The sequence below is a fragment of the Pseudonaja textilis genome, chromosome 1, assembly GCF_049901715.1.
Source record: "Pseudonaja textilis isolate UNSWEBS1 chromosome 1, rPseTex1.2, whole genome shotgun sequence".
In the NCBI taxonomy this organism is placed as follows: Eukaryota; Metazoa; Chordata; class Lepidosauria; order Squamata; family Elapidae; genus Pseudonaja; species Pseudonaja textilis.
Window position 1 is genome coordinate 293204699 of NC_141990.1, and position 16402 is coordinate 293221100.

General features: G+C 36.7%; 1 protein-coding gene across 12 annotated transcripts in view; it reads left to right on the top strand.

The window, feature by feature from the left end:
* The window catches only part of UNC79 (unc-79 subunit of NALCN channel complex), a 133872-nt gene that overhangs the window by 91134 nt on the left and 26336 nt on the right, over positions 1–16402 (top strand). For all 12 annotated transcript variants that reach the window (XM_087922119.1, XM_087922118.1, XM_087922120.1 and 9 more), the window contains 6 exons: positions 791–903; positions 985–1070; positions 3634–3807; positions 4785–4853; positions 9654–9764; positions 13032–13136. In XM_087922119.1, coding sequence (XP_087778245.1) covers positions 791–903; positions 985–1070; positions 3634–3807; positions 4785–4853; positions 9654–9764; positions 13032–13136 — 658 coding nt within the window. The remainder of the gene's footprint in view (positions 1–790; positions 904–984; positions 1071–3633; positions 3808–4784; positions 4854–9653; positions 9765–13031; positions 13137–16402) is intronic.

Sequence of the window (16402 nt, forward strand, 5' to 3'; positions counted from 1 at the left end):
TGATATTAACTGAGTGGCACAGAAAGGAGCCATTCCACAGTAATTGCACATCATAAGTGTAACGGGATAAGATACTCGTAGAGAAAGGAAAAAGTCACATGGGTACCAATATTTATTGATTTGATTATTCACTGTTTGATGATATCTCTTACCACATAGAGTACAAATTCAATATAGTGCTGCATTTTGTAGTGATATAAAACATATGACAGAAAATTATAAGTATTAGATCACACCTGTGCTGTTCTGCTTATAGGATGACATCTTATATGACCTACCTATATGATATCCCACTTATGTGTTTAATCAACACAGAACTGGGATTGAGAGAGGAAGAACAAATATGCATGCCTGGCCTTTCAAATTCCTGGGCCAGAAAGCCTTTTCTATTTATTTAGGGAACCCACATGATTCAGAACCCCCCCCAAAAACCCCAAATCGATGTTTGTGTGACATCCAAGGCATTCTGGCACTGTATGAAAGGGTTATTTTACACTTCTATGTATAGATTAAAAATAATTTTGTTTGATGGAAACATCTTCACACCGGTGGATGTAATGGATACCATTTAGAACGAATAACAATAGTTTTATATTAGATCTTTCAAAGGATTGTTGCTTTATTTTTCCTAGTTCTTATTTCTTTCATGCTGTAAAGTACGAATAATCCGATTCTTAATGAATGCTCACCTGTGTTCTTGTTGGTTCCTTCACAATGAAATATTTTAGTAAGATCACAGTATTTTCTCCTTCTTTCTTTCTTTACTTTAATCTACCCAACACCCCAACAGTATGATGATTCCGGGAAATGCTGCAGGTGTGGCAAAGCAGTTTCTGCGTTGCATTTTCCATCAGCTTGCTCCCAATGGTATATTTCCACAGCTGTTTCAAAGCAACATCAAGGGTAATATTCTGTGCTTATAATTTATTTGTGAGACTGCATTATGTTCACATGAAATCCCACTAAAACAATTGTCATTTGCAGATGGAAGCTTTTTACGAACCTTGGCCACCTCTCTTATGGATTTCAGTGAGCTGAGTTCTATAGCTGCATTGAGCCAACTCTTAGAGGTCAGTCTATTCTAAAATAATATAAAGAGGTTCATATATTATTTTCCCATCAGATGTGTTGCACAAATGGTTCATTTTCTACCCTTATACAGTATTTTCCATTCTAAAGTTTGCTTGTACTGAAGCAAGCTGAAGCCATTTATTCAATTGTGTAACATAGGAGTGGGCATTCTGTTGCCCTAAGGCTGAATCTAGCCCTTAGTTTAATTTCCAAACCCTTTTGCAACAAGAACTATTCAGATTGCTGGCTAGAGAAATATGTTTCTTTATCAGCAGACATCTGGTCAGGGAGGAAGAAGAATGAGGAAGGAAAGCCAACAACCCCAGATTGCAATTATTGCAAAATTGCAATTACTTTGAGATATGGGGACTGGACTGAAAAAAAGTTGCCCATGTTGTGATGGAATAAACACATCCTTTTTTTCACTCTTGAAAGTAGTCATTCATGTCCATCTAATAATAGAACAAACTCTAAAGGTACATCCTATCACATATATGCAACTCTTACACTGCAAAAACATATGGACTACACAATTCGATCAGGGCAAAGCAATAGATGCAATCTACATAGACTTCTGTAAAGCCTTTGATTCAGTGGTACACGACAAACTACTCCTAAAACTAAAATCTTACTGTATTTCTGGACACCTGCATAACTGGATAGAAGCATTCCTCTCAAACAGACAACAAATGGTCAACATTGGGAGCGTCCTATCAAATTCTGTACCTGTCAACAGTGGTGTCCCCCAAGGCGGTGTTCTAGGACCAACTCTTTTCATACTCTACATAAATGATCTCTGTGATCATATTAAGAGCAACTGCATTCTCTTCGCTGATGATGTAAAGCTATTCAACACCACAGACAATACTGCTACCCTTCAAAAAGACCTTGACTATGTATCAGAATGGTCAAACAAATGGCAACTTCAAATCTCAACAAATAAATGCTCTGTCCTACATATTGGCAAAAAAAATCAGAAAATAAAATACAGGCTGAATAGTCAAGACCTTGTTGATGATCCAAACTCTGTCAAGGATCTTGGAGTACTCATCTCTAATGATCTAAGTGCTAGAGCCCACTGTAACTACATAGCCAAAAAGGCATTAAGAGTTGTTAACCTAATCTTACGTAGCTTTTTCTCTGGAAATATTACACTACTAACTAGCGCATACAAAACATTTGCTAGACCAATACTTGAATACAGCTCATCAGTCTGGAACCCACATTACGTATCTGATATTAACACAATTGAGAAAGTCCAGAAATATTTCACAAGAGTTCTCCACTCTTCTACTTGTTGCAGAATACCTTATGCCACCAGACTCGAAAACCTAGAACTACGCTGCCTTCAGTCCGATCTAAGTATAGTATATAAAATCATACATTGCAATGTCCTACCTGTCTATGAATACTTCAGCTTCAACCATAACAATACAAGAGCAAACAATAGATACAAACTCAAGGTTAATCGCACCAAACTTGATTGCAGGAAATCCGACTTCAGCAACAGAGTGGTCAATGTCTGGAATACTCTACCTGACTATGTGGTTTCTTCCCCAAACCCCAAAAACTTTAATCTTAGACTGTCTACTATTGACCTCACCCCTTTCCTAAGAGGTCTGTAGGGGGCATGCATAAGTGCACCAACGTGCCTACTGTCCCTGTCCTATTGTTTCTTTTATTTTTCTTATATGTATCCATGTATTCATAACTATGTTTTTACTTATACCTCTTGTAAGCAATTGACAAAAACAAACAAACAAACAAACATTGTTCCCTTTCACTTCGACAGATGATTGCAAAATGCCAAGGCTAGGAAGGGAAAGGAAGTGAAAGTAGTTCATTGTAGCATGTAGATCATACTGCAATCGTATACAGATTTTTTGAATAAAGCCCCTTGAAACCAACCGGGCTTCAGGTTCCTGAAATGAATCCCATTAAACCCCATCCAGAACTAAATATGAAAAGTCTCCAGATCTAAAGAGACCTATAACTCATAGTTTCTGTCTTGCTGCGTTGAATTGAAGCCTGTTCTCTCTCATCGAAACTCCATAGCCTTCAGCTGTGATATCGATTGCTTGGTTGAGCCCTGGTAGTGATGTATCTCTTCAGTATATTGATGATATTTAACATAAGTGTAGAGGCCCAAGGAAACCTGCAAAGCAAGGCTCCAGGCCAGATACCTCCCTCCCACCAACACCAAATGAAACTGGCTTTGGAGGAAGGAGGTGAACATTGTGCCTCCCCCACTCTTAAACCCCAAACCCAGTCCATCTTAAACCCCAAACCCAGTCCAGAAGGATACAGTGATCAATGTTATCAAAGGGCATTGAGTGAATATGAAAAATTTCTTTCTCTACACAGGCATGTTCAAATCTTTTTCTGCTCTTTTTCTTCTTAAGAGATTTAACGTACACTGTTACCCGTGAAGCAAAAAGACTGCCTATTGTAGCAGATTTCTGAGGAAAAAAATGTGAAGTGCTTAGATATATACATATTTTAAACAAAATGAAAATACCTTCCTGTTTATCTTTTGCTTGAATGGCTCACTTGTTTTCTCAGGGTTTAAACAACAAAAAGAATTTGCCAGCAGGAGGTGGAATGTTACGCTGCTTGGAAAACATCGCTACATTTATGGAAGCTTTGCCAATGGATTCCCCAAGCAATCTTTGGACTACAATCAGCAACCAGTTTCAAACTTTCTTTACCAAATTACCATGTGTTTTGCCCCTTAAGGTAGAGTTTATATTATCTAATTTCATTCTGGTATATTCTGGAAGAGGCTTGTGTCTGAAATTCTTGAGAGGCAAACACTGCATCCAGTCACTATAAACAACACCAGACATATAAATCAGCTCTCTAGTAACTTCTATTTTACCCTCTGCTACATATATATTGATTTATGTGTATGTATTTTGGTCAAATGTTTACTTTTCATATTTGGGTGGGTGGGTGGGGTGGGGATTAAATGGAGGTAAAAAATGAGGAGGGTGTGCCGTTCCTCATTGGGCACCATAATTTTTTCTTGGATTTTTTTGGGGTGTGTGTGTGCAAAGATAAAATAATGGCTGCAAAGGTGGGTCTGTTCATTTGCTCTGGTAGATGCCATTAATAAGGCAGTTCCAATGCATATGTTGGCACTAAGGGTTCTGCCCACCTTTTGGCATCAGTGACTGTGGAGCAAGCCAGGCACAATGTTGAACATACGTTCTTGTCTAAGGATCTGTACTGGCCAGTGATGCCAGGTTAATGAGCTGTCCCTAGAAGGCATATCATTATCTTGTTGGTGTTTGATCTGTATCTATGCCTTCCCAGTATCTTAGTTTACCTGCTATCAGCAAAAATCAAAGTGTAGGCACCTTTGAAAGACCTACATTGCTTTCAGAGAAGGTGACCAAGCACTATTTGCCCAGTCTGCTCCAACTCTATAGCTTTGCACCATTGGTCTCTGAAGTTTTCTGTAATTTTTCTCACATTCTTTCAAGCATTTCTTTCATACATGAGAGCTAGGAACTCTCTCTCTTCCCCCCCCCCCTTTTTTTTTTAAATTAAGATATAGGGTTTTTTGGAAACCAGGAATTATATTGAATTCCCCATTCTGTGTTTATTGATTGTGCAGCTCTGCTTTTCTTTGATAAATCTGACATTCCTAAATACTGAATGAACATGTGAAGAATAGCTTGTAATTCCTCTGTGTCCTTCTTTGCCTGAAGTGTTCACTGGATTCCAGTGTAAGGATAATGATCTGTTTGCTGAAGATTCCCACCAGTAGTGCTGCCAGGGTAAGTTAAAAGGGACACAGTGGGAAGCTAAATAGCTATTCTAATACTAATGCAGCAATATTTGTTTTTATTTAAAAAGATGTGTTGAGTATCAGTATTTACTCTCTATGTCAGCTCTTTTACATTTTACAGTTCTCCTGGATAAAGGGAATAACTGAAGCATAAAATAGAATTCGTTCAGGTGTCCTGTTTGTTATTTCCATTTATATGACCACCCATCTCTCAGCAATGATTCTAGGCAGCTACCTTAATAGTAAAATTTAATATGTCCTAATTATAATTTTAAAAAAATCTGCCTGTGCCAGGTCCTTGGGAAGGATTCAATAGGTCGATAAAAATGCCAAATCTAGTATATACAGCTGGTTGACTGCACAACCAGCTATAATAATAGTATAATGTCAGTCAACAACACAACAATTCCCATAAATAAGCATCTACCTTGTGGATCAAATCAATAGTAGTTATGCTATGGCTGTCACTTTTTAAAAAGATTTTTATCCTGCCTTTTCCCCCCATATTCAACCCAAGGTGTTGCACATACCTAATATTCCTTCTTCCTCCTATTTTTCCCTATAACAACAACTCTGTGAGGTGAATTCGACTGAGAGAGAATGACTAAATGAAGCCATCCAGCCAGTTTTTTATGCTTCGTTCCATAAACTGAGAAAACTCCAGGAGAACTCCCAAACTGTATTAACAGTTTATATGATATAGTGCCATCCCATTCAGAACTAAAGATCAAATCCAGGAAGGCCTAAAATCCACAGCCACCTAGTTTTGCTGAAGTTGGCCTGAAGCCTATTGTTGCCTCTCAAGAATCTCCAGACTCTGAGAAAATATCCGAACAACATCACTTGTAAGCTCAGATAGGGGTGTATAAATAAGTATCATTAGCATACTGATGAGACTTCACCCCTGCCAAAGATGAACCTGGTTTCTTCATGTAGATGTTAAACAACAGCAGGAGATATTAAAACCCTGAGGAACTTTTCAGAAAAGAGGCTTTGGATTAGGTCTTCCCTTCCCTTCCACACCCACACAACACCATCTAGAACTGGAACTGACCTAGAGGAAGGAGAAGAATCACCATAACATTGTTCCCCACTTTCAATCCCCTGAATTGTCCAGAAGAATAGCATTATCTCACCAGGCTTAAGGTTGACTCAGCCTTCCATCCTTCCGAGGTGGGTAAAATGAGGACCCAGATTGTCGGGGGCAACATGTTGACTCTGCAAACTGCTTAGAGAGGGTAGTAAAACACTGGGAAGTGGTATATAAGTCTAAGTGCTATTGCTGTTATGAATGATATTGGAAACCACCAAGGTTTCATTTATTATTATGTGATTGTACATTTGCATCTTCTTGTATTTACAATGTTTGTTTGCTTGTTCAATTTATATTGCTGCCTATCTCAGATTGATGACTCTGGGCAACTAACAATGTTAACAATTATAAAAAACAGAATAAACATGTCTCGAAATGCACATAAAGCAGCAGCCCATAAAAACAGCAGCCAAGATCCATCCATAATAGTTAAGATAGCCAATGCACAGGCTCAACTCCACCCCCTGAAGCCCATGCCCAGTGATGCTTAAATCTCACACCAGATGTATTAGCAGAACAAGGCTCAGTAATCAGCAAATGTAGCCAAACCAATCTTGAGGGGCTCTTTCTGGAGAATTTTAGCACTAATTTATTTACTTATGAAATGTAGACATTACTTCTGTCCATGTGGACTACTGGTGGTTCCCAATAGATGTCTACTACTTGTTGGTGTATGATTGCTATTGAACTTCCTTTGCTGTGAAGCATTGTGATTGAAATTCTGAGAAGGATCCAGAAGATTCTGATGCCTTTCAGTCTCCAAAAGAGTGGCATAAATTGATCCCTTGGTGCTGTTGCTTGCTCTTCCTTTTTTTGAAAAAGTTTTTTATTTTTTAATTATTTAAACACATCTTTGCAAGAACAGTGTGGTTCCAGGTGTTTTACATTTTAAATCAGTCATATCCATAGTCACTGATAGAGCTTTCTAACTCCACATCATTATCTATTAACAAATTTTCTCATAAATTATTTTATATCAGTCAATCAATCTCTATCTTTCTTGATTGTATACTTATATTCAGCAGGTTTACAGTTTAATCTATTCATATCATTTCATTAATCATTCAGAGTTTCATCTTAATTTGTATTATCCCCTATTAATCCCCTTTCCAATATTATTACATATATTTTATTTTCTGTGTATCTCCTCTCTGCCTTCTCATTTTCACACAAGTATATTTTCCATCTTACTTTCTTTAGCCAATAATGTAACAATATATCCTCATTACCTTGTATAAATGGATAACAAAATATTTAATTCATTAAAAACATCTAATCAATCTCTAACTTCCTTAATCATGTATTTCTTATGCTCTTCACGTTTACAATTTAATCTATTCAAACCATTCATTGACCATTCAAAATTTCATCTTAATTAATTTATATTATCCCCAATTTATGTCCCCCCCACCAATATTACATTTGCCATTATTGCATATATTTTATTTTCTATGTATTCCCTTCCCTTTAACATCTCATTTTTACACATATATATTTTCTTGTAGCCAATAGTATCAACATTATAACATAATAACCTTGCTACTTTATATATGTAAATAACAAATATATAATTCATTATCCTACTGTATAATTATGTCTATTCTCTGTCGGGTTCCACATAGTATTCTTTTTCATATCTTAAATATTAATCACTTTTATCTTCCATAAACATTTATCTGTATTGCTTGGCTAATCTATTATAAATTCTTATTTTCATGCCTATTAAATTTAAATTATTCTTATTCTAGTTCTTAGTACAAACTCCTCAAAATCTATTTTATATATTTTACCATTAAAATATCCCTTCTTTTCCATTTCTAACCATTATCTCTCTCTTTTATATTAATTCATCGCTTCTTTGCTTGCTTACCATTTTCTGTCATCTTTTGGTTTTTTCCCCCTTAATCCTTCCTCTATTCTTAATCAATTTCTAATATTTTTTCTCCCATTTCTCGAAGTTTATCCCCACCCACTTCTGATCTCCTTTCTGTAATTTCCTAGCCATTTCATTTATTCATTTATTATCCAATCTCAGTATTGCCCCCCCTTATTTATTACATCTATCACAAACATCTCAAATTGAATTTCTTTTTTCTTCTTTTGCACTATTTGTTGTTCTTTTTGTTCCATTTCACTGGTTTCTCTTTCTTCTCACTCCTCCCCCTTCTTTGTTTTCTCTTCCTCCTCCTCCTCCTCCTCCTCCTCCTCCTCCTCCTCCTCCTCCTCCTCCTCCTCCTCCTCCTCCCTCCTCCTTCCTCTTCTTCTTCTTCTTCTTCTTCTTCTTCTTCTTCTTCTTCTTCTTTCTTCTTCTTCTTCTTCTTCTTCTTCTTCTTCTTCTTCGATCGTCATCATTTCCAGATTTTTTTTCTCTGTATTCTGTATTTTTGTACATAAATCCAACATTCTATCCCACATTTCATTCATGGCTCAAAGTTCCATCTTTATTTCTTTACATAAGTCACTCATCTTTGTATTACTTATTATTCCAATTGTCCAGTATCCAGTAAATTTTATTTTATTTGAACCAGTGTCTCTTTTTTAATATCAATATTCTCAGATCCTTCTTTCTAGTTAATCAATCCAAGTCACCAGTAATTCCCAGGGTGATGTCCTCTAATATTCCTTGCTCTTTAATTATGATATATTTCAGCTTCCAGGGGTATTACTGTAGTGTCTTTCTTTTATTCCTTTTTAACTTCTTCTTTTGATTAACTAGTTAGTTTGAAGAGATCTGCAGGATTTTTCTTTCATCAGCACCTGGCGCTTTTAGTCCACTTTCACTGCCATTCTTTTTCCATTTCTTTAAATTAGCTTCACAAATTTTGTTTTAAAAAATCAAATATTATTTCTCTTTTAGAACAATTATTTCCAGCATTCAAATTAATGCCTCTCAATGCCAAATCCTGCCCAATCGCCAATTCCGAATTAGTGTTCTTCCAAATTTATTGCTTTTAAGATTTTAAAAGTTTAAGCTCTTTCCATTTCCCATTTCTTCTTCCCTCTTCCAAGTCACTGCTAACTCTAACCTTCTCTGTTATAGTCTTTTTGGGGTAGTAAAAAAATAAAATGAATTCTTCTCACCCTTCTCTGAACAACATTCCTAGTCTCCATTCCAGCACTGCGCTTAGATGTTCCTCGGCTGTCCCAACTCTGTAGCGGCCATCTTGGTCGCTCTTCTCTCCATTGTGGCGTACAGAGCAAGCTCAGGGTTTCCACAGGGGAGTTGCATTCTCCTCCGGAACCTCACCGGGCACCTCTCCTTTGCTTCGCCACCACTACAAGGTGGCTATTGGCTCAGTTCGAAGCCCACAAACAGCGAGAAGCCAGTGCAGGAATGGAGACTTCTGTTCCCTGCTTCTGGTCTCATCGTGATGTCAGCCGGGCTGTTGCTTGCTCTTCCAATGACAGAGGCTAGCAGTCTAGGCCAACTTTCAGCATTTATCTAGCAACTATCCCAGAGGGAAAGTTCCATTTCCCCCTGAAACATCCTCCAGAAGTTCATTCAAGGTACTGGCTGGGAAATTCCTGAGTATCAGCCATGAGATGAATCAACTTGGACAGCCACAGCCTTGCACCTTCCAAGTGAAAACTAAAAGCTTTGTTAGGGTGGAAAATTTCATAACATGTGCATTGTGCATTTTGCAGAGGCATGGAAATGTTCTGACATAATTATGATTATTGCTATTATTATTACAGAGCCTTCTGGAACCATTTTCAAAATTGCTGAGCTTTGTCATTCAGAATGCCATCTTTACCCTGGCTTATTTGATTGAACTGTGTGGCTTATGTCACCGAGCTTTCACAAAGGTAATTCAATTGTAGTTATTTTAAAATTCTTTAGGGAGAGATGAAACACTACCTTGTTATGCTTTCCAGCAGAACAGAAATTTAGGCAACTCTCTTTTTATCTTGCAAATGAAAAATGCTATAATCCTCTAGTTAGGATTAGGGTTATACATGAAAGGTTTACAATTATTTTAAACAATTTGGCAAATTTAAGCTGACTTCCTTGTTTTCAGATTTAAGAAATCTTAATTTTTTTATCTCTCACTAAGAGATAAAAGGAATCCACTGAATGGACCCAAGGCCAACTGACAGATCCAGGTCTTATAGGATAGAAAGGTTGGGGCCAGCCTCACATGGGGGTGGGGTCAAGATGCTAGAGGGGGCAGCAGTATATTATCGAAACACTAAAATATTTTCCCAGTAGCAACAGAGTACTGTATCGCATTGCCTTATTTGGATTTCTTGCATGACTACAGTTTTTTACCTTTCAAATTATAATAATTGTGTAGGTCCAAATCTCTCTGGTCTATATTTAACCATCCTTCCTCCTAAAATTCAAAAAAAATCTGAATTTTAGAATTGGAATAGATTTTATAAAATATAGTTATGTAATGATGAATGAATGAATTTAATTCCTTTTGCAGAATATGATCTTTGGTGACTGTCTAAACAGGGTATCAATAGGAACGGCCACTTTCATCACAGACACCCGCTTTGATTTCAGGGTCTTGGGGGCAGGGGGGTGTTGACTGCTATTTCCAGTGCTTGCAACTAGAAAAATAATGAAAATCTAGTAAACACTTATATCTGTTAACTGCCTGAGGGACCACCTCTTTCTCTCTCTCTCTCTCTCCCTCTCCCTCTCTCTCCTCCCTCCCCCCCCCGTGTGTGTGTGTGTGTGTGTGTGTAAAAAAGTAAAATAAGTAGGGAGTATAAGTATTTTTCTATGTACCAGGAGACATTGCTCAATGAGCAGAACAAGAGATGACATGACCGCAATTCTCTGTATGACATGTTCTTCACTTGTGGAATGTAAATCCTTTGGCTCACAAGAGGTTGGAGCTTTGGAATGTGGACACACAAACACAGCCACAGGTACACACACACAAAACCACATAGAGGTAGAAATAGAAATAGAGACAGAGATGATAGAAATAGATACACATATGCACATGTGCATGTGTATACACAGACTCGCAGACATACCCAGAAAAAAATAGACTGTTATAGATTTCCTTGGAAGGGTTTGCTTTATGAACTTTGCTGAACAGCCCTTATATTCTCTCTTCCTACAATTATTTTGCTTTCAGTTAGTTTCTTTTCTTTTTCGTATTTCTTTTCTTTTTAATTCCATGTGCATTTTTTCCATGATCCACTCTTGATGTTACCAAATGTGGTGGATTCAGAGCATCTCATTGCCCACCACTAATTTTGTCATTTTTTATTTAAAAAACAACAACCAGATTCAATGTGCTTTTTGATTCGTTCCTTTTCCATGTCTCTGTATGAAAAGATTTATGCTTGTAAAAAAAGCACTTTCTCTACACTGATGCTCATCAGTCACCATTCCCATTTATTCTGTGCCTCAGTAGAGACTCACTACTTTTTCTGTACTCTCGTGTCCCATTCTTAACCATCCATTTATGTCATATAACAAAATATTTTTCCCCTGGATCACATTCATTCAGTATTTTGCACACTTTCCCCCAAAATTCATTCCTGGCTCTTCCATAATTTGTGTTCACTGGAGTGAAACATGTAACTGCCAATACCCCATGGATTCCTACTTTCATTGAAGCCTACAATAAATCTATATGTCACCAATTTATATTTTCTGACATACTTTTAATGGACATACTTTCCATTCATAATTAAATCCTTCACGTTCCTACCTTCACATTCTAGAATACACTCACTGACTGCATCATTCATTCATTCATCAATTCATTCATCGATCCATCCATCCAAGGTTCTATCACATCTTTCTTGTTTCTCTTAGTTTCACAAACACATAACTATTTTTTCTTTCTTTCATTCTTCTCATTAATTTGTGTTCTTTGCCATTTTTTCCTCTTACATTCTATGGCATCCTCTTCTATATGCCACACTGCCACAGTTCCCACCAGTAGTGTCCATATATATTGACCTTTACCATAATGACTTAAATCAATTGAACATTTGATTCAACTGTGGTGGTGTATTGGTTAAAATGCAGTATTTCAGGCTAACTCTGCTGACTGCCAGCAATTCCATCTTGACCGGCTCAAGATTGACTCAGCCTTACATTCTTCTGAGGTCAGTAAAATGAAGACAAAGATTGCTCGGGGTAATATGCTGATGTTGTAAAACACTCAGAGAGTGCTGCACAGCACTATGAAGCGACGTATAAGTATAAATGCTATTGCCAAGTGCTGTTTAATACTAGTTAGTAAAATAGGGAGAGGATATGCAACTTGAAGCATTCCCTGCTGTATAGACATACCTATTAGTTTTGGCACACTTCGGCCAATATGCTGCAAATGCAACCAAAAAATTTATAGGAAACTACCTGGCAAGCCAAAATACTGTTGGATGCTTTACAATCTAGGTATGACACTCAGAATCCACCTTTTTTTTTTTCAATACTCCTTTGAGTTAATATCTTCATTCATATTCTGTAGTTGAGATCCTAAATTCTAAGGATTGAAACTCCTCTACAATGATGTTTTCACTCAGGGAAGTGAGAGGCTGTTTCCACCAGTGTCTGTTTCTATCTGCAGCCCCTCTGTCCCTCCTTCCCTACATTTGATCTGGACACTTGTGGGGTTTTTAGAACAGAATAGCAGTTGTCCCAGAAGTAATAGGAAGGGGTGGGTGGGAAGCAGAGGATATTCAATAGCCAAACATCTGCATAGGGTATATGCAAACAAGCACATAAATATGAATATATACACATCCATGCAGACAGCAGATACGTGACAGAGTGTAGCACAAGTCAGGTGCCACAGTCTAATAGTAGATGATCTAAAGGAGTCCATTACATTAAAATTTGCAAACATGTTACTATACATAGGTATGTTTAAAGAGCATTCATCAGTAAGGAAGATCATCTGCCATTAAGAAGAGTTTAGAAGAAAATAGCTACCAGTTCAAACATTTAATGTAATTTATATAATGAATTATCTACGAGCCTTGATTTTGGGGTACACCATGTATATGCAGGAAAATATGGGGAGAAATAACTGTCAACACACACACACACTTTTATGAAACTAAAAGTATGATTAACACTAATTTCCTTTATTTTAGGAAAGGGATAAATTCTACTTATCCCGCAGTGTCATCTTAGAGTTACTGCAAGCTTTGAAGTTAAAGTCGCCTTTGCCAGACACCAATCTGCTGCTCTTGGTCCAGGTACAAACAAATATTGTAATTGTTCTGCAGTGACCATTTTTGTCCTTTTTCTCTTCACTGTTTGAAAGGTTAGAGGTAGGGTTAAATGCTTGAAAAAAAAATTGCCACACTATTGAAATACCGTCACATGCTGTTATCCATCTTACAAAATTGTGCTACTTGAGGCAGCCAAATTCACCTTTCTGCAAAATATTTCATGCTGTGAAGTATTTTATCTTTGTGTCAGTTTAAGACTGTTAAATTTATGGCTATATGTCCACTGTATTTCCTTAGCCTGTATATTTGTTCTTGGTGATCTCTCTTGTTTTAAATTCTCAGCTGGAACAAATACCAAGCAATTTGCAAATGGGATAATCTCCAAGGACAATATAATAAAACTTTTCATTTAGAGTTCTTTATCATCAGTTTTTAATTAAAACACGCATGATATTCCTAACGCCAGCTATTCTGATTTGTGTAACAGAAGAGGAAAATATTAGTGAAGTGCAAGTATTAGCATAAATGGTTGAAAATATCTTTTGCAAAGTAGACAAGAAATGAAGACAGCTTTTAAATCTTATCTTTCCCCACTCAGTTTGTTTATTTATGTAAAAATAAAGTAACACTGAAGAGTGAGCATTTCCAGTGCACTAGAAGAAACTGAATGTGGTGGCCGTGAACCCAGAATCTCTCATTACTATGTAACAGCATCGAATAAAATTTAAGAATATTTTTTCCTGGATCAAACTAAGGATTATGTGGTTGAGGCACTACTCAATTTGGCAGGTACAGAACCATAACTCCCCTTCATCTTTTTTCCCAAGCTGACTGTACTAGCAGAAGTAAAAATTATTTGTTTCCTAAATCAAATCTGAAGTGCGTTATTCTTAAAGACATAAATCTAGACAGGCATCTAATAAATACTGAAATATTTCACAATTACACTTTATTTATACCTTTTTGCCTGACTTGTATTGTTTAGAAGTTACTGTCAGAGAGTTTAAAGTATAATGTAAATTGTTCTAGGGTTTTTAAACTATTTTCTTCTTTAGGAAGAACGAAAAAACACAGGTTTCTCATATATTTTACAAATAGGGTCAGCCATAATAAATAGGGTCAGCCATAATAATAATCTTTCTAGACTGTAAGAAGCCGTAGTGTAGGACAGTAGAATAATTGCCCTAATTGGAAATCTGAAATTGTGAACACAGATTGTATCCCCAAATTCTGCAGCTACATATCAAATGGTACAGGTTTTCTTCAACAGGTGGGTAATCTGAATAGAAAAAGCTCCATTCCAAAAGATTAACTGAGAACTCTTCATGTTTGGTAAACAAGACCCTGCTCATCTCAACAGTTCTTCTTTAAGGTTAAAGGATTCACATTACAAGGACTTGAGTGGAAGAACATAGCAGATGTCACTTATTCAAGTCAAATGGTTTTACATTTTTATATATAGCAACTGGCAGTTACTGACCTCGAACGCAGAGTGACTGCTCTGGCAATCACTGGCACTTAACCGTGTCAAAATGACAATCAGCTGAAACAGAAGTGACCAGGATGGCCCATGGCAAAATGCCGAGCTCTGCAGATTTGCTCCTAGGGTCACCCATCATTCCTCATGATTGACAGCCTCTTTTTGTCCCTGTTTGAAGCACCTGGCTTATACATATAGTATTCTTATCTTAAGTTACTCTTTCTCAGAAGCAAGGATGCATTTAAAACAAATGATACTGGCAAATAGGTTTTCCTATGCTGGAACTAAACTAGAAGGAAGTTTAGGGTGGTCCAAAGAGGTAACGGAGTATTCCAGCATTCTTCAAAACAGTTTGTTCATGGACTAACCAGTTTTGCACCCTGAGGAATATAGAAGGCATGGAACAGAGAACTGGAATTCATTGTTATACCACGAACTCACTTCCATACCAATGAAAAACTATATTGATACAGATTAGTCAATATTAACAAAAATGTCAACATATTTGTATAAAAATTAGCATTAATTTATTAATTATTATTATTATTTTTTTGCTTTTTAGGAAAAGCTGGAAAGATTCAGATAATTGCTAAGGATATTTTATTAAAAACAAAAACTTGCTGTGTGTGGTATCTTCTTTTGTTGTATTTGTTCTAAGGGCTGAGTGTGGCTGTGCATCATGCCATGGGCCATCTTGGTTCCTTCTGCTTCAGATGGTTCTTGTTCTGATATAATTAAGTGCTGGAGCACTCATTCTGCAGTGGACCACTGACAAGTGGTTGTATTTTAAAACATAAAACAATTTTCCTTGAATAAGTGATATCTGTTCAGTTCTTTTATTCCATGAATTCTTCGCCCCCAAGGAAAGAGGATGGAAATCAGTAGGGCCTTGTTTACCAGATATAGACAGCCCTCAATTCATTTTTGGGGATGGAACTCTTTGAGATTTTTTAGATTGACACATTTGTGAAGAAAACTTATACTGTTTTTTATGAAGACAAAACAGTGCAATTGTACAGAATTTGGGGTTATGATATGTCTTCACAAGTCAAGATTTACAATCAGTTCAAATCTACTGTCTTGTAATTTTAACTCTAAGCAACATGAATGTCCCCCACAATACAGCCAAGAGTTATTAAACATAGAAACAGAATCTATGGTAAATAGTCAGTGATGACAAAAAGAGATGGAAATGGCGCTCTGATGATGGCAAAAATAATGGAAGAACATCCATCTCTATTAATTAAGCAATAAACTTAATTCCCCCCCAAGCAAGTTCTTTATCAAGGAGACTCAAATTCATTAAATATTAGGCTATTGATTGTTAGGCAGCATACTTAAATATCAACTGCTAAGGAACAACTACTCACCCTGCCCACTCTGCTATTGTTTACGAGATTCCTGAATATATTTATTGTGAGGCATAAAATGTTGGATTAGCAAAGCTTCTCTTAGGTTCTTTGTTCTTAATTTGTACATTTGTAAAAAGAAACTTTAAGTTCAAAGAGTACCATCTATCTTCTTTCTTGTCAGATGAGCTCTTGAGGAGAGGTGGGCTATAAATCAAAAAAGTAAATTGGCAAGGTAACCGGTCTTGTCCATTTTCTGTTATCGATTCACAACATTATACTAAAGGTTACATATTGTGTCTTGCTAAATAAAAACACATGGAGGCAAATTTTTATTTATAAGTTAGTTTCCCAAATTGAAGAAGGGAGGAAGATACCCTGTCAGTAAATATGACTAAGTTTAGGATAAGGAAGTTGGTTTTTCCAAGAAAGCTGTTCGTGCTTCTATATGAAGATGTAAA